At 39.2% G+C, this 18,770-nt stretch overlaps 1 protein-coding gene across 2 annotated transcripts; it reads right to left on the bottom strand.

Moving 5' to 3' along the window:
- Positions 1 to 3,263: 3,263 nt before the first annotated feature.
- LOC130746130 (ATP-dependent helicase BRM-like) lies at positions 3,264 to 15,787 on the bottom strand. Of its 2 annotated transcripts, XM_057598668.1 has the most exons (15): positions 15,545 to 15,780; positions 15,133 to 15,402; positions 12,289 to 13,611; positions 10,816 to 12,147; positions 10,493 to 10,605; positions 10,195 to 10,282; positions 10,006 to 10,092; positions 9,733 to 9,825; positions 9,561 to 9,644; positions 9,269 to 9,472; positions 8,071 to 8,313; positions 6,446 to 7,993; positions 5,817 to 6,344; positions 5,001 to 5,252; positions 3,264 to 4,157 (listed from the first exon to the last, which is right to left on the bottom strand). In XM_057598668.1, exons 2-15 carry the CDS (start codon positions 15,331 to 15,333, stop codon positions 3,525 to 3,527), a joined length of 6,729 nt encoding a protein of 2,242 aa, XP_057454651.1. In that variant the 5' UTR covers positions 15,334 to 15,402; positions 15,545 to 15,780; the 3' UTR covers positions 3,264 to 3,524. The 2 variants fall into 2 exon arrangements, with proteins under 2 accessions (XP_057454651.1, XP_057454652.1); XM_057598669.1 differs by lacking the exons at positions 3,264 to 4,157; positions 5,001 to 5,252 and having other exon boundaries at positions 6,197 to 6,340; positions 15,545 to 15,787.
- Positions 15,788 to 18,770: the final 2,983 nt, after the last annotated feature.

Below are 18,770 nucleotides of genomic sequence, written 5' to 3'. Positions count from 1 at the left end.
TTTTGCCTCCCCGTGTGTCAAACTCAGATCTAGCTTTTCAGAAATATCGACCATGCAAATATGGAGAGGTTCCACATAGTTGGTCTCAGCCACCTGCAACGGATCAGAGTCAATCTTCATCTGGCCCTTAGCTTTCTCATCATACTTGAGTCTCCCTGAATCCAATGCCCCCTGCACAAGATCCCTTAAACGAACACACTGTGAGGTCCAATGACTAAAAAAGTTGTGATACTTACAATTTTTCTTCCCTTTCCTTTGTTCAGGAGAAGGAAGCTTTTGGCCTTTAGGGACCACAAGCAAACCATCAGACACAAGTATATCATAAATTGCAACACATTTGGTCACATCAAAAGTATAAGTTTTCACAGCAGGAGTGCTATCCTTGGGGCTTTCTTCCCCAAGTTTGTTTTCATAAGGTTTCAATGCTTTACAAACGTAAGGATCGCCTGGCTGGAGCTCAGCCAGATTGACATCATTTATGTCAACGTCTGCAGGAACTTCTCGATAAACACACGGATTTCGACACACTGGATCAGCGTCAATGTATGCTACTTTCTCCTTCTTTGGCCACTTAGTGTTCTTGGCCTTTTCTTCAGACTTTTCAGCCTTTAGTAACTCGATGTGCCTCACTCTGTCTGCGAGTTGGGACATATCTCGAATATACTGAGTATCGATTTTCTTTCTAATAGAATACTCTAGACCCCCAGCGACTAAGACAACTAGCTCATGTTCAGGGACATGAGTGAAACATCGAGATTTAAGCATCCTAAACCTGTTTAGATAATCATCAATGGACTCTGCTGTCTTCCTTTTGACACTAGCCAAATCCTTCAAGCTCACCTTGCACTCTCCCCTAAAGAATTGTTCATGGAAAATCCTTTCCAATTGGGCCCATGTATGGACTGACCTTGGGGCGAGGGTGGTGAACCAGGTAAATGCGTTCTTGGTTAAAGAACTTGGGAAGTACTTCATTTTCAAATTTTCATTGATGGCTAAGTCCCCCGCTTCGATCTGGTACCTGGCTATGTGCTCTACAGTGGACTCTCCTGAATCCCCAGAGAACTTGGTGAACTTGGGGACCTTCCAGCCTCAAGGAAGTTCAGCTTCGAGAACTTCTTCAGTAAAGGCAGACACAAAATGTTGGTTCAACAAATGTTCCACCACAGCAGCAACATTTTGTTGCCCCCCAGCATTCTGTTGTCGAATTCTTTCTAGCACACCATCAGCATGCTCATCCCTGTTCACCATATACACATTTTGCAATGGTGGTTGCACTCCCTCGTTTCCCCCAAACAAAGGGTTTGCCCCCAAGTCTTGGTGTTGTGGCGCTTGATAGCGCACAGGAGCTGGGACATGGTTAGGCAATGGGATTTGATTAACCCCTGGTACAGGTTGGATTTCAACCGGTGCCCTTAGGGCTGTAGCCAAACGATCCATCTGATGTGCCAAATGCTGATTATTGGCATTATTATTTTGGAGCACGGGGTTAATTATTAGCATGTTAACCATCTCATGGTTGCTATCATCCACTTGCTGCCTAATGGCTTGAAGTGAACCAGAGTTCATACCTATAGACAAATAAATTTGTGAACTGGGCCCAGGGGTAGGGCCAGGAGGACTAACTCGACTTTCTAAGTTCAGCATTGTCCCATTTGCCCCAAAGGGGGTATGCTAAATGGGGGAACATTCTCGGAGAACGTCGAATAAGTACCCTGTATGCCTTGCATCATAGATGTGGGCATACCAAAAGGCATGTCTCTCGCGGGCAAAGAAACATTCTGCATAAATGAGGTTGGTGGCACATTTGCCACCCCCTTGTAACCGTTGGGACAATTTGTGCCTGCACTGATGTAGACACAGGCATTTCTGCGACTGCAGAAATTACCACGCTCTGGGTTGGCATAGTGGTGTCAGACCCCATCCCAGTATATACTTCTTCATTATTGTTACCGCTACTTCCCCCGGGACTGCTCTGATTGACCACGTTAGACCCTTGGGGAGAGGTTCTTCCTCGATTGCTTGTCATACTTACAGTCTTACCACTTCTCAGGTGCATATAAAACGATCACAAGCAAGGCAAGTAACAAGTACCAGATAGCATGCAACAAACAAAACACACAAAACGCTTCTGTAAAACTTAGTTTTCACAAAAACGGTCCCATTGGGCGTGCCAATTTGTTTACGATGGTTTTTGGTAAACAAATATCCCCTTAGTTCGACTAAAGGAAGTTTAAAATCAGGGTCCTTTTGGGAAAACGTCTTGCCAAAGTGTTGTGTGTGAGCTGATATTTTTCGACAAAGATGAACGATTTAAAAGAAACTGGACTTCATTAAACACAGATTAATTACATGAAGATCAAAGCGTAACAAAGCAAAGGGAAAACTGCAAGAAAAGTAAATCTCGACAGGAAATTAAACAACAGGAATGATAAATCTCTACATGAAATTAACAGATAAAGCGACAAGCTTAAATGCGGGAAAGATAAACAGCTGGTTCTGCAACGTACTCCTCCATCATCACGTCTTGCTCCTTGAGTCTCATTGATGCGGACATGAGAGCCTTTTAGTGAGTTTTTCAGAGTTGAGTTGGGAACCTTTTTTCTGATGATTCTTCTCATATTTATAGTGTTTTCTCTTCCTCCACGTTCTTGACGGTTGTTCTTCAGTGCGCGCGGGCTTCATGGGTTTGAATTTTGGCGCCTTGCCCCACGTTCAGCCGGAGGTTTTGAGCACGTTATTTTAATTGTCTATTTGCAACGTGAGTGGTCTTGAGTCGTGGGTAACCGTCGCCATTCGTGGCATCGTGGGTACACGCACGTGCTGATAACTACCCATCACTTGGTAACTGCTTCCTCCGCTAAGTTTGTCGAAATTTACTTTACTATCTTGACTTGGGGAATGTCACTTGATGAGTCACAAGTCTTACCATGGTCTCTTCTGTTGAGAAACCATCTTTCCAACACTGATGTCGAGAAACGTAACATTAATAATTTTAATTCAACAGTAAGAAAAATAAATAATAAAAACGATTGGAAAACGTTTTATCAAATTACCAATATAATAGATGCTGTTTTTTTAAGTAAATTTTTTCTTATTTTTTTACTATAGTACTCTGAGAGGCTGAGAGCAGTCCCAAATCCCAATTACTATGTAACCCAAAAAAAAAAATCCCAATTACTAATTGCTATTCTCTCTCTCTCTCTCTCTCTCTCTCTCCCTCAACTAAATTTAAGGGTTCTTACCACCCAAAGGAAACAGAACCATGCAGAGATAATTTTCTGATGGACTAACACGAACCAAGTTACTATACATCAGTTTCAGCTATCTAAAATAATTGCAGCACCTGCAAGATGCAGGTCTAAAACGAAAAAATTGGAGAGCACCTTACATTTAAACCCATTTAGGTAGCATAAACAAAACTTTAGGGCCTAATTCTATATTAACAGTATGAGGTGTAAACTAAACTCTTCCTGGAACAAGGAACAATATGTCCATTATATACCATTCTAGTGACCTTAAGAAATTTATGTATGGCTGGGTCTCCTCTTCCCAGAATCTGTTCTTAGCCGCTTTACAGGGTTTGCCCACCCAACTGGGCCACCAGAACCATTAGGTTGAGATGCCTGGCCAGCCCACCCTTGTGCATGAGCAGTTTGTTGTGTTAATCTAGCATCCTTGGGGACTGAACTTGACCCTGAACTTCTCATAGAGGGACCCCCACTCGTTGGCGAAACAGGGCCAGTCCTAGGCTTCACCAGTGATTTCTCCCTGTCATTTCTTTTCTTCTTGCATACAACCAGTTCACCGGGATGAGCAAGTGGAGAATCATCCTGTTGAAGCTGCTCGCGGCTGCTGCCAGCACAACCACTTCTAGTTCTTGATTGCTTCTGTGGGCCTTTTATCCTGTTACTTTCACCACTAGAAGCCGATCCGCGTTGCAGTGACCTCTGTGAAGGGTGGGAATCAGTTTCCGCATCATTTATAGGCCGGTGCGTCTTGCTTTGGCCAACAGCCATTGGCCTTGGGGATGTTACAGTGGCAGGAATTTGACCAGAGAAAGAAAGTGCACTTCTTGCCTCTCGGAAGTCCGTGTCAGGAAACACAATTTTCAAGATATCAAAAAAGAGATCATGAACCTTCCTTGCTTCAGATCTTACCTGAGAACGATGATATACTTTTAACATGCATAAATAAATATTTGATATCGTAAATTACCCTAGGAATCAGTAAATATCTTAGTAACATTATCTAGTATCTACATCAGCAATCTTGAAGTTCAGACAGAAAAAGGCAGACACAGGATATTCCACATTTAACAGTAAATTAGAGTAAGAATCACACTTTTTCAAAGTGATTCGGATACAAAGAGCAAGAATTTGCATTCAGATAGGTTGGATGTAGCACATATAACGAAGCATATTGATAACAAAAGAACTATGATTTCATTTCGATGGATTTGTCCTCTTTGCTTAAATAATAGAAAGACAGAAATGCTTTAATAAGCTAAAACATGTAAATACAGTATAAACATTGTTAGTATGATAGTAGTGTTTACCAAGAAAGGAGAAAAGAAGCAATGTCAAGGATTGGAGTAATGAATGAATTTGTGGAAATTATTTTCACACTATGGCTCAAACAGCAGAATGCGGTGGCCAGTGTGGCCACAACCAAAAAATAAATCTTCAGGGTAATTTCCAACCAGTAATTGAAAATTCCTGGTAAAGTCTGTCACTAAGCGTTCTCCGGAAAAAAATGTGTAACTAAGTTGTCTGATGCATTCAGATGTGGCTCATTAAAAGATCCAAATATCTGTTTGTCCTAAGTAACTCAAGGACAAGGTCATACATCTAGAATTCTTCCACAGAAAAAATCAACTATGTTAGGTTGCTTTAAGAAACAGATTACTGTGCCATCTTGAAAGGCTAAGTTAGAACAACAGCTATCACCAAAGGCCAAAAAAGTTATAGATTTTATGCAATGCTACAGATAAGAAATCTCACCTCATATGAAAAACCATAAAAATGCATCGCACTCTTTAACATGAACTGGACATCAAGTACAAGCTCTGTTACTCCATTATACTCCAATCTATCAATCCGCTGATCAATTTTTCGAAAATCCAACAGGTTGTTTCCAGATCCACCAGCGTACCCGGAATTCTCAATCCTCTTCCATAAATCTGTTAACAGAGGTACAATTTGATGGCCTTCTTTGTCTATTCTCCTTTGGATCTTGCTAATTACATTTTTGCACTGCAAGTGCAGAAAATATGAATTCAGAGTCTTACCAAAACAGTAAATGAGCAGGCAAAAAATTAATGTGTAATGGAGCATCTCATGGAGAAGTAAGATCAAATTATTAGCCAAAAGGTCTTTGGGAAAAACGAAAAAATGAACAGAGTAAAATATCTTCAGGATTGCTGCTGAGCTGGTAAAGATACCTCAGATGAGATACCTAAAAACCTTATATACTGTTTTTCAGGGGGAAGGGAGGTTGCCAAATTCCAAGGTCAGCATGCCACAAGCCTCCGTGAGGACTTACAGTAGTGCTTACAAATGACCTGCCAATGAAGGAGCTCCACCAAATATCAAACCCAAGACCATTTTGTTGAAGTAGTTCATCCTACCACTTAAGCCCACCATCATTGGCAACCTTATATTACTTTAATTACATTACTTCTTTTGTAAATTAAGAAAAATGAATAAGGATTTCCGCTTCTTGTCATTATATGACACGCAGTAAGACCCATTGCATCAAGGAAAACACAAGACCACCACTGTAGAAAAAAACACAATTATTCAATTAAAGGCACATACCCTTCTCTGGATGATTTCAGTCATCTTAGTGCCATGAGCAGAAGATCCACTTGAATTGTTAGTCTTCCCCTCCCAGCTTTCCCTGGAATGTTCACCAGCTTCGTCTGAAGGAGCAGATATGCAATTCAAACGAGCAGACTTTGGTGAGTCGTGTAATTTGGATGTATTAGCAATTCTCCTTGAAGGTAAAGTTCGCTTATTTTTCATCGATGATGTGCTTTGATCATTCCTTCTGGCACTGGAGTCTACCAATGGTTTTGATTCTAGGTCAGTCCTCAGTTGCACTTGATTTTTATGGACTGTTTGGACTTCCAAATGAGGAGTCACTTCACTGCCGGACTTTTCTTCAGGCCTTTCAGTCATATGACGGGGTCGGACACGAAGACTACGCTTGCGTTTAATCCTTGGTTGCTGCAAAACTTGTTCATCTTCACCTTCATCACGATCATGTATCCAACTTCCAGATTGTTGGTGGTCCATGAGAGAATCACCAGATACAAAAATTTCCCCATCCTCTAACTCATCTGTCTGCCAAAAAATATCATTAGATATCTCATCAGAATGAGATAGAACAAAGCAACCGCTAACAACCAAATAAAAAATGCAAAATACAAAGTAAAGACACAAACCATCATTTTCGAAATGGAACTCGGACGGGCGTCTAATGCAGAGAGTGAACCAAATTTCTGAGAAGAAATTGATGGTGATACAATCTGCTTCAATTTTTTACTGTCAGAGTATGATCCAGAGGAACCAGCTTTTCCAACTACCTGATTATTTCCAGCATTTTCTAAAGATTGAGGAAATTCATATCCAGCTTCACAAAGCAGACCATCTTCCAATTGATTTTTATCAATGGGCTGATCTCCATCAGCTCCGATATACCTATCATCTTCAAATTCTCCCATTTCCCCTTCCTCATGTGCATATCCATTTCTTTCATCAGAGCTTGCTTCGGAGTATTCCAAATCTTCATCTTCCAACTCTTTATAACTAGGACGCTTTCCCTTGGGTCTTCCTCTTCTTCTTTCAGAACCAAGTTCACCTGCTTCCATGCCAATACTACCACCCAATAAAGTGTTCTTTGATGGTTTTTTTGATAAAGCAGCAATCGCAGCATTCACTTCTCTTGTATTGGCTCGAAGCCATTTAGGTATATGAACAAACCGTGTCATTTCATCAATCCAATCTAGTTCATCGTCCATTTGGTCAAACAGTTCAACTTCTTCTTCACTCCTAGCAATCATGCGATTTACCTCCTGCAATGAGGGGACATCATGGACAGTTTCTTGACACCTCTCTTCGTCATGTAATAATGTCTCCAAAGTCAAACGTCTTTCTTCATGTGTTGTTCTTTGATCGAACCGTCCAGCATTTATGACCTCATCAGCCATATCTATCTTATATTGCTGAATATTGTTCCTTATGAGGCTCTCAATGGATCCTATATAGCGATCCTTAGTTGCAAGTTCATCCTCCGAATCAACAATGCCTCGACTTCTCAGTTCATCCTCCTTTTGATGACTAGAGATTTTGTCAACAACAGCTTCCATGTAGATAACTTTGACTTCTCTTTTCTGTCCAATTCGATGAGCTCTGGCCACAGCCTGCTCCTCATTTTTCGGGTTTGGATCAGGGTCATAAATGACAACTGTATCAGCAGATTGAAGGTTAAGGCCTCGCCCAGCAGCTCGAATACTAAGCAAGAAGATGAAACAGTCTGAATCAGGGTGATTGAAGTCCACTATAGCTGATTCACGGTCTTCCAAACTAGTTGTCCCATCAATTCTTCTGTACACAAGTCTTCGCCACTGCAGGTATTCTTCCAAGATATCTAGAAGTTTTGTCATGGTACTAAACAGTAGAACTCGATGTCCAGTTCTTTGAAGTTTTATGAGGATCCTATCCAGGATCCACAATTTTCCACAAGATTCCACAATGAATTCTTTAGATAAGTCATTGAAGAATGGGTAATTAAGCAGAGGATGGTTGCAAGTTTTACGCAGCTCCATGCATCTGTTGTTCAATGTTTTATATTGCTTCACCTGGTAGGCTGGATTCTTTTGAACCTTAAGTTTCTCATCATCAGGATCAAGACGTAGGGTACCAGTTGCTTTGACCCAATCATAAATGGCACTCTGGACAGGTGACATTTTACATCTTAAAACTACAGAAACCTGCAATGCAGCATTAATATTAGGATCAAGTCACCAGAAATAGGGCTAGTGGTCAAGCTAAGGGGCTAAAATCACACCTTTGGTGGTAATGAGCCTTCAACATCTTCAACACGACGCCTGAGCATGAAAGGCTCAAGAATCTGATGAAGTCGGTGAATTATGATAACTTTCTTCTCTGTCTCAAGCCAATCATCCTCTGCATTTTGAGTAGGACCTTCTTTTTGAAATGGTTTTGAGAACCAATCATTGAAGGCTTTCCTATTATCAAAAACCTCAGGAAGAAGCAAATTTAGAAGTGACCACAGTTCCTTCAAATCATTCTGCAGAAAAATCACACCATAAATAATCTATCAACAAAATTTTGGACTAAATCAGGTATCTATATGACTTATCAATAGGCATGTATATGATAACAGAGAGAACATAAACCATATAATCATAACACCATGAAAAATGGCCCAACCAATAATTAGGAATAGAAGGAGACCAACGAAAATTATATACCAAGCCATTAAGGAGGATTTGGATTTAAACAGCCTGTCTTTAGACATAATTCATGATAGGACATATTGTAAATGTGTTTGGATGAACATTGTCTGAATTAATTTTGATAAAATTGATTATGGTAAAGTAAGTTGAAGTGCAGTAAGTTGATTATGGTTGGATAGAAAAGTGATTACTTCAAGATAATGTTGTGAAATCTCAAAATTGACTATATTCACCACAGAAGATTTTGTAGCTTCAATGATTTTGATTAACGAGAATCAATTCTGAGTTCTGACCATTGCAATCAGGCACCCAAAAACCATATAAATAGAAAATAAAATGAAAGTGACGCACAGCCACAGACAAAAATATATTTTAACCTTAAACTTTTAAATGGTTCTGTATAAATCTGCTTCTCATGCTTTCCCTGTCCTCATCAATTAGAATGGAAACTGCACACTAGAACCCCCCACCCTCATATAGAGAACATTATACAACATACCTTGAGGTTATCTAAATAAGAGTATTCATTTGTACAGGTTCAGATGCAAGTAAATTTATTCTTAGCTTAGCTCAGCAAGTTAGCATTGTTTTTTATGGCCCTTCTTGTGTGTCTGTGCGAATATTTACAAAGATTTTGTTATAAAGGGAACTAGGTGCTGAACAAGAGGACAGAAAACTGCAAACTTGATGATAATAAATGACAGCGATTGGTCAAAGTGGTGCATAAAACAAATAAAAGTATATATAGTGACAGACAAATGTATACTGTATCAAAGGAAAGCAGACCTGTAACGGTGTTCCTGTCAAAAGCAGGCGCCTTTGACAACGATACCTATCGAGATCACGTGCTAACACCGAATCTCTGTCCTTCATTCTCTGTGCTTCATCAATTACAATATATTTCCAATCAATTTTTGAAAGTTTTGACCGGTCATACATGATGAACTCATAAGTAGTCACAAGGACATTAAATTTCATGGCAGAAACCTCCTGCAAATATAACAAGAATGAACCTTAGGCAGAAAATCACAAAACTATACTCTTAATATAACAAAGGAATAACCTGAGGCACACTTACTTGAGAAAATAGTTTTGATCGATGATCTTTCCCTCCAACATAAAAAATGCATGACACAGATGGTAACCAATGATACAACTCACTCTGCACAATGAGCACAACCTTTCATGTTAAAAAACAAGCAATCACAATGAAAAAGAATATCCATCAAATGAGAAAATTAACAGCTCACCTTCCAGTTCACCAAAACAGCATTTGGGACGATTATAAGATGTGGGCCATAGTTTCCTTTAAATTCCATCAAGTACGCAATCAATGCCATAACCTGAGGAAAAAATAAATATTCAAGTTGTTAGATCGAACAGACAAATGTTCGAATAAAATTATTATGCTTTGTCTGTTCGAACATTTAACATCTGTAAAAGGGGGGGGGGGGAATAGTAAAAGAAAAGAAGGGAAAATGTTCATCCCAATCTAAGGTAAGCAACCAAAAAAAAAGACTAACCTGTACAGTTTTGCCAAGACCCATCTCATCTGCCAAAATTCCATTTAACTTATTGTTGTACAATGAAAGCATCCATTGCAAACCAACCTTTAAAAAAATGAATTGTGTCAAGGCCCTAAAAACTTGCTCAACAAATATAACATAAGCATCAAGATAAGAATAACTATTTCATTTAACATAGCAACCCACAAGCTGATAGTCTCTCAATGTTCCAGCTCGCAAGAGTGATGGTTGCCTTATGACCACTTCATTCACAGCATGAGCAAGGTTGTAATACCTAGAAAGTAGCCAATTAGATTAATTAGTGTTTTAAAACAGTTACATAAACATGGTCAAGGTATTTATTTAAACCAAAATGCACAAAAGAAAACAGGTTAACACATCTTGAACCAACAACTTCCATCAAAATTATATCTCCCTCGCGCAGTTTTAAGTCAAACTCAAAACATATATAAATATCAAATAAATTAAGGAAAAAAACACTGACTTGTTCACAGATGAACTGTCTCTAGGAGCATTCATCTCCAGAAAACGATTTCTAATCATCACTTCCTCTCCAGCACAAGCAGCAGCTGCTCTGACTTCTTCTTCAGAAAGACCCTTTGGTTAAAAACATAGTAATGGATCAGTGACATGAAATTCTTATGAAATTTTTCTTATAGAACAATTTCATATAGGGCATTAGAAACCATCAAAATCAAAATCTACAAAACTAGATAGTACGGAAAAAAAGGAGATTAATATAAAGACTTTTTTCTCAGAGCACTAGAAAATTGAAAGGGGGCTGGGGAGGGGGGTAATGAAGCATGCCTGCAATCTTGCAGCAGCTGCAGCAGCTTTGGCTGCCTCCTCCACCTCCTGTTGACTTTTGGCTGCCGTTATCTTGCTCCCTAATTTATGTAGATACTCTTCTGTCTGGGATAAGAAAGATGAAAGGACAGCATATCTCTCCGAAGCCTCGCCTGGGATGCTAGACTGCTGCTCCAGCAACATCTCCCTATATCTGTCAACATCATTGTTTTTTAAGGCTTCCATCCTTTTGTGTCTGTCATCATCTTTATGTTTTGAGAACTCCCTTAACATCCTCTCATGATATTTGGCCACGCCCCTGTTGCGGGCAGTTCGGGCATCACGAATTGCCCAGTGCGCCTCGAGAAGCTTCTTACGCCACAGAAATATAGATTTGAGTTGCTTCTCCCTTAGAGCTCTCCGAGATGCCTGCACCTGTCTAGCAAGTTCCATACGCTGACGTTCACACAGCCTAACAAACTTACGATATGGCCTATCTGGCATTGCCATTATCTCTTGTTGCTGTTGATCAATGTCATCCCGTATACGTGCCTGAAGATCTAAAAGGCGAAGCTTTTTCTCTTCAATTTGCAGCTTCAACACAAGATCTGGCCTAATTCGTTTCCTTTCTATGTTTACTGCCAGTAAACCCTCAATCTTCTTCAAATTTTCTGTCCGTTTCTTGTTAAGTACTTCCATGCCTTCCTCTAAGAGAAGATCTTTGACGTCATATGCCAATGATAAATTATTGTTGTTTACCATCGTTGATGATCCAAAGGAGTCAGGTTTCCTAGTGAATGAAGGAAAATCAAATAGGGGTCCATGATATTTTCTGGTTGATCCCCCATCCTTAGGCTGAGAAACAGTGCTTGCTTGTGCAGTCTTTGTAATTTGCATTGTGTCAGATACTGAAGCCAGCGGTGCAATAGCCTTTCCCCTATCTAATGCTAACTCATTTCTAACAGGTGTACTGTTATTTCCATGTTCACTGTCCTGGTTTGACTTGAAAGAGCATCCAGTTGGTTGCTGCTCTTCCTTTCCAGAAGATAATGCAGAAGCAGGTTCCTTTGACACGGATGGCATAACAGATTGAGCATGAACTGGTGGTAGAGTGGATTTCTTCTCTTTGACAAATAATTCCTGCTTTAAAGAACTGTGTCCATTAACAGCAGGGATAGATTGCGAATCCTTGGCATTGGATTCAGCATGCCGTGGTTGTTCTGCCATAATATTTCCAGCAGATTTGTCTTGATTTTGTCCTCCTGCAGGATGATTTGGGTGTTGTGCCTGCACCTCAAGAGGTGGTGGCGCAATAGCCCGAAGAAGTTCTTGAGGCAGAGTGCCTTCTCCTTTCTATCAACCAACAGAAAAAAAAATATATTAGTAGGAATATCTTCATTAAGATTATATATAGAACTTCTTTGCTAGGAGTATATAAATAGCACATGCACACATAAGGCGAAGAGACACAGACAGAGTGAGATAAGATTTGACCTTCAACCGCCTAAATGCTAGTATCTGTGCTTTAAGAACATGTAGCTGTGGTTTGGTAAATCCACCCCGTTGCTCTGGCATCTGAATAGGTGCCCCCTGAGATTTTGCATAATTTCCGGAACCCCCTTCATTTGTTGGACCTCCAGCCTGAGGAGTAGATTCGTTTAACTGCCTGATGTACTGCATTTGTGGAGGTTCCGGACCAGATGTTGATGTTTTTGCATTCAAAGGAGGGTCTGCGCCTAAGTTCAAGTCAGAAGAAGACTGCTGAGAATGCATAGAGGGCATTGTATTTCCAACTAGCCTCAGAGAAGCTTGAGACTCTCTGCCATGAACATTGAACTGCTGCATTGCCAAGTCACGGGAGTTACCAGCTATACCAGCATTGGCTGTTGCACTAAGATGGCTGGGTTGAACTGTCTGCCTTGCTTTTGAAGAACCTGACTGTCCAGATGCATCACTTGATGAATTAGCATGTGCTGAGCTTTCACTCACAGCAGCTGGAGAATTGACCAGCTGCTTTGAAACAGGGACAGGTGATGACTGTGCACCAATGTTGCTCTCACTGACCTTTGGCTGTGCGACCATCCGTGACTGCATCAGGGGAATAATTTGCGCCATAAAGTGTGCATTTGCAGGATGTGATAAATCAATGTTACGTTCACGTGCCCATGCCTGCACGGCTTGCAATTGAGAAGCTACTGCAATCTGGGTGTTCGCAACAGTTTGGTTGCCCTGCTGAGGATCTGGTGCTTGCGTGGGTCTTGTCATGTTTCCAGGTATTAAGTGCCTGGCTGGTCCCGGAGTTGAAAGATTTCCTTCATTCTTCTGATCAGGCGTTACTTGTTGTCCTTGCTCCATCTGCCTTTCTCCACGAGCAACGTGTTCAGATGAATTCCTAGAGGATGAACCCTGAGCTTGATTCACTGCTTGCATAGACATAACGTCCTGCATTTTCAAATTTCCCATACGCATTTCCTGATCCTTCAGATTTGCAGGGCTCAACATTCCCATTTTAGTTTGCTGTTGTGAATGAATTCCCAAAGAAGGATTCTGTTGCACAGCCTGGAAAGCATATTGAAGGTAGGCTTGTTGTACAGGATTAAGCATTTGCTGCTCACTACCTTGACCCCTTACGTGATTACCCTGGTTGGAACCATGTTGAGGTAAATCAGTGAATTTTCGAGACTGCTGGGGCTGTTGCATGGCACTGGGAGTGGGAGATGAGAAATTGTTACTCCCAAATACCCCTTGACGCCCTGCTTGATGATTAAAAAAAGCTTCACTTCCCTCAGGTTTTCTAAGCAGTTGCTGTTGAAATGACTGCATATGTATGAAGTTACATAAACATCATAAATTCCATAACACTGATCATTTAGTGGAAAGGTTGCACTAAAAAACAAAACACATAACATCATAAAGCAAATTTCATTGATATCAAGATAAACAACAGAATACAAAAATGCGCAACTATCACAAGCTCATTTGGTTCCCGAACTTATAACCATCATCACGATCTCTGTTTTTAAAAGAGAAAAGAAAAAAATAAGAAGCTGATGGTAGGAAAGGAAATTCCATGGAAAATGACGCAGTCTACTAGTACAATACATAAGGGGAAAAAAAAACAAGCAGTGTCCTCTACTTAAGCAACAAACATCAAAATGCAGGAACAAGACCATGATTATGAGTTATCATAGATTTCTAACCACCATTACCACATAGCACGCAGAAAATGCTCCATATATTAATGATCACAATATTTGGAGAAAGAAGTGCAAACACTGATGATGTACCATTAAGATTGCATTAGATACAAAACTGAAAGTCAACAAGAAACAGACGATCTAAAATTAAAGACATCATTGGACTTCGCTACTCGTAACAGTAAGTGATAGGCAGCAGAAAGATTAAGGCTAAAATAAAATAAAAAATATGCAGAAGAAAAACACATTAAACATTTGTAAATCGAGCTTGTTTGGTTATAATCTACATCCATCAACATGTTTAAGCTGTTACAAGTACAACCGCAGCAAAGGAAGAGATGATAGTGAACTGGGAGGGAAGGGGGTATCAAAACCTCAAGTTCTCTATTACCCTAACATTCCATCATCCTCATCGACGTCTAAAAGGAAATTTAAGGAACATTTTAGAAAAGTAATAGCACACACACAGAATAGTTATGTCTGCCAAATAAGTGCAGTGTTGTCAAATCGCGATCGCGGACCATCGCGGAGTGCCAAAAATCCGCTATTTCGGCCGCTAGTTAGCGGCGAATAGCGCGCTATAGTGGGCAATAGCGGCGTCGTGATTAGCCAAAAATCCACCTATTTGATAACACTGAATAAATGAACATCAGATATGAACATAAATTAAATGCAAAAAGACCAACTAGTTAAATAATTCAAAAAATTGAAAGGGAACTTGACTGGAAAACTGACAAGGACAGCACTAAATTGCACCCTAGTTCAATGATTTCCATCACTTTTGCATATTCCACTAAATTAACACATGCCTAGTTTGACACATCTCATATACCTGAAACATTAATTGCTCCTGAAATAAAAAAAAAAACCTTAAACCAGACAAACAGGTACGAGGTTGTCATAAAACCCGAAAAGCATTAAAAAAAAGTTAAGTTCCACTACAACCCAATCTCCAACCTGCACAGCACTCTCAAAATCCCCAAAACCCCAAAACGAAAACCCCGTGAAACCAAACAGCATTTCACACCCAAAATCACCAGGCACCATCACCATTCCCAAGCAACCAACCTCGACTCAAGAGTAACATGTTATACAGAATTATCACAGTAATTCAGCTTAAACTAAACCCATAAATCCACACCTGCCGAGAACCAATCTGCTGCTGCTGCTGATGTTGCTGTTGATGCTGCTGCTGCTGCTGCTGCTGCAATGAGTCCAACCCTAACTGCGACGCCGAAGACGAAGAAGAAGGCGACGCAGCTGCAGACGACGGCGACGCCGCTGCCCTCCCAGCCGGCCCCACACCGGGGTTCCGGCCGGGTCCACCACCACCAGATTGCATGCAAACTAGCCCAGAATCTCAACAACGATGACGCACGTGCCAACAAACCGCCAATGCAGATCACTGACACTACAAGCCACCACAGAAAAACAAAAAAATAAATCAGAAATTGCAGAAAAAGAAAGAGACCCCACCAAGAAAAACCTCAAATCCCTCCAAAAATTCAAGAATTTTTTAATCTGGTTCAGAGAACCATTTTTTCTCTCTCTACCTGAAGATTTGACGAGCTAGATTTACTGTGTGTGTGAAATGCCGCGAGATTCGGAAGGAGGTGAAGGTGAATCTTGTGGAGTGAATCGGTGTGATTCTGCTACGATCAATGTGGGTGGCACGCGATTGTGTGAATTTCAGTCAAACCCTAACATTTTCTTTTCCTCTTTTTTTATAATAAATCTTTTTTTGTTTTTGGAGGGTGCTCTCAGGTGGGTCAGTTAACAGTGTGACACTGAGAGGAGCATGTGTTGTAGAGAGTGTGTGTGTGCGCCGTGTGTGCGCCTTTGTTTTATTTTATGCCAAAAAACAAGTACGTGATATAAACTAACGGTGTGTTTCGATTAGCGTTAGCAGAATTAGATCTCATCAAATGTGCGTTTGAGTAACGTGATTTATGTATGAATACTTTTATTAGGAGTTGATTGTCGTAATAGAATTTCGTTCGGATAACTTTGTTTAAAATTGATTTTAATTGTATAATTACCAAAATCATATGTAATCATTCTAAAAGGCTTTCATATTTTTTAACTAAATAGTATGAATTAATTTATAATTTAAGTTCACTAAATTAATAATATATGAATGTATACTGCTTAAGACTTTCAAATGATTTGAATTGGACGATAGTAGTTATCAGATTAACATACAAGCAAATATAAAGAAACCACTAAAAAACACAATAAGAAATATAAATTATAGTGTATTACAACTTGAAAATAACTATGATCTTAGTTAATGTTCCTGGACATTACAATTTGATCTCTAATGTTGTCTGAAACATGATCCATCTCTGGTGAGGAAGATATGCTTGAAACATCATGTTAACATCACCATGTTGATTATGATCATCTCTTTCAACAATTATGTTTTCATTCTCATAGCGATTGAAGTCAATATCTATCTCAACATGCCTCCTAATAAAGTTGTGTATAGTCATGGTTCCACAAACTAGTTGAGCTTGTGTTTCAATTTTGTACCTAGGCATCTTCTGCAAAATAGCAGACATATTCTTTCAAACACCAAATATGGTTTAGATTGTGCACCTTAAGCTTGAGTGATAATAGTCAAATACCTCATTGTGATTCAAAAATTTAGATTGACACCTAAAATCAAGAAGATGATAGCGTACACATCAATATGGTCCAAGATAGTCCTTTGGTGTTGGGTATCCAGCATCTACTAAGTAATATTTACCTGGAAATAAGAAAATATTTAGATGATTTGCATATAAAAGAGAAAATTAGTTACAACCATACAAAGGAGCTCACTAGTGGGAGGATGAGGGAAGTTTATGTTAGGATTTGTGACAGTTTGATAAAAAAACACGAGCGTCATGAGCAATATCCTCTCATCCATGTAATACAAAAGTAAAATGCATGATCCAATCACATATAACCATTATATTTGGGTGGGATATCCTTTTATTCCAATAATTTTACACTAGGAGAAACCACACATGAAATATGATTACCATCAATTGCTACTATAGCATTCTTGAAAAATAGCCAATAACGTTGATCACTTTGAAGTTTTTTCTGAAAATCTTGAAACATGTGATCATATAGCCTAATGTATGTCATTGACAACTTAAGACAAGCAACTAGTACATTATGGAAATGTCTACTCCCAGTCTCTCCCGAGTGTTAAAACATTTCTTGAGTCGATTTTGTTACTTACCCCATGACCAACAATGTTTAAGAATATTCCAACCACCTCCTCAACCCATGTACGAGTAGTGGGTTTTAGACCATGCCAACCTAATTTTGTGCAAAGTCGACGAAATATGTGTTTTTCCATCCGAAAATTTGATAGCAGCGAATGGGATGACCTTGAAAATTTTCTCGCACACCATGAATGACCTTTGTTCACTATCTCTACATGGCTCTTTATATAACTGGTGAATTGCATACTAACCAATAAGTGTACTCACACAATAAGCTTCTTGCATAATCAACTCATCTTTATTATTATCAAGCTCAACTATTGCATTCCAATTATTCATTTTAAGTCGCAATCATATGTACAAAATAATTCATATTATAACACAATGAGAACACACAACAAAGTCATAACTAAATCAAAATAAAGAGAGTACACAACAAAGACACAACTAGTTCACAGTAAAGAGAGTACACAAGAACAATACATAAGAAAGTCATTTTCAACTTATTCAAAGGTAGTTTATGACTAGTCATACATAGTTATAGATGGATATGGGTTATTCGTGCAACCTTTTCTATCTAAACCTTGCATTGCAACAAATATATCCATAGCTGGCTTGTGCATCATTAGTAGGCAACATTTGGTATGAAACTCAACATCAGTCGAAACTTCTTTGATGGTATAAATCTCAACCATCACTTCACCAATGGATGAATTGTCCACTACATCATTGTGTGACTCGCACGTTTCCGCAATCACATTGACAACATCTACTATCCTTGAGGAAGCTATTGGATTTTTTGTGTTCTTTAACTTTTTTCAGAATGACTAATTCTCTTTCTCTTATCTCCAGATCTTTGGCTCTCAACTCCTTGACCCACATTCTCTTGTGAACTATTTAAATTAATACCAGCTAAGTCGTTTGTTGCTCCAAAACTATCATCTTCACAATCAGCTGAGCCTTCCCCTCTACCAATGCCAAGATTTTCTAAGGATAGGTGGTATCCATTATTAGCATCTTGAACCCCATTAGGAAGTACCCCTGATGAGGGTGCCCATGCATGCTCGCCAGTTGCCACAAAATTTTTGTAAAGTACTCCCTCCGGTCCTATTTATAAGTATGAAAGAGAAGAAAAATCTTGGTCTTTTTTATAAGAACCAAATGAAAGTTTGAGCTATATTAATTAATTTTTTCCAATGATGCCCTTATTAATTCTAACTTGTAAAATGTGTCTCATTAATTATTCTCTCTCTTTTCCACTTTCCAACACTAATAACAAAGGGTAATTTTGGAAGTTCATTTTAATTTAAGACAAATTTAATGCATTTTATCTAGTTTAACTACATTTCTTAAACTATGTGAATTTTTTTTTTGTTGCTTATAAATAGGACCGGAGGGAGTATAGCCAAGTCATGAGCAAATGGATGTCCATTATCCCTAAGTTTTTCATAATTGAGGTTTTCCTGCATGTTCCAATAACTAGTTATAAAAAGGAAACACTAAATATAAATGTAAGACTTGCAATTTTCACAAATATCATCATTGAATCACAATTATAAAC

The sequence above is a fragment of the Lotus japonicus genome, chromosome 3 (genome assembly GCF_012489685.1).
Source record: "Lotus japonicus ecotype B-129 chromosome 3, LjGifu_v1.2".
Lineage (NCBI taxonomy): Eukaryota > Viridiplantae > Streptophyta > Magnoliopsida > Fabales > Fabaceae > Lotus > Lotus japonicus.
This window is presented reverse-complemented; position numbering and strand designations above follow the sequence as displayed.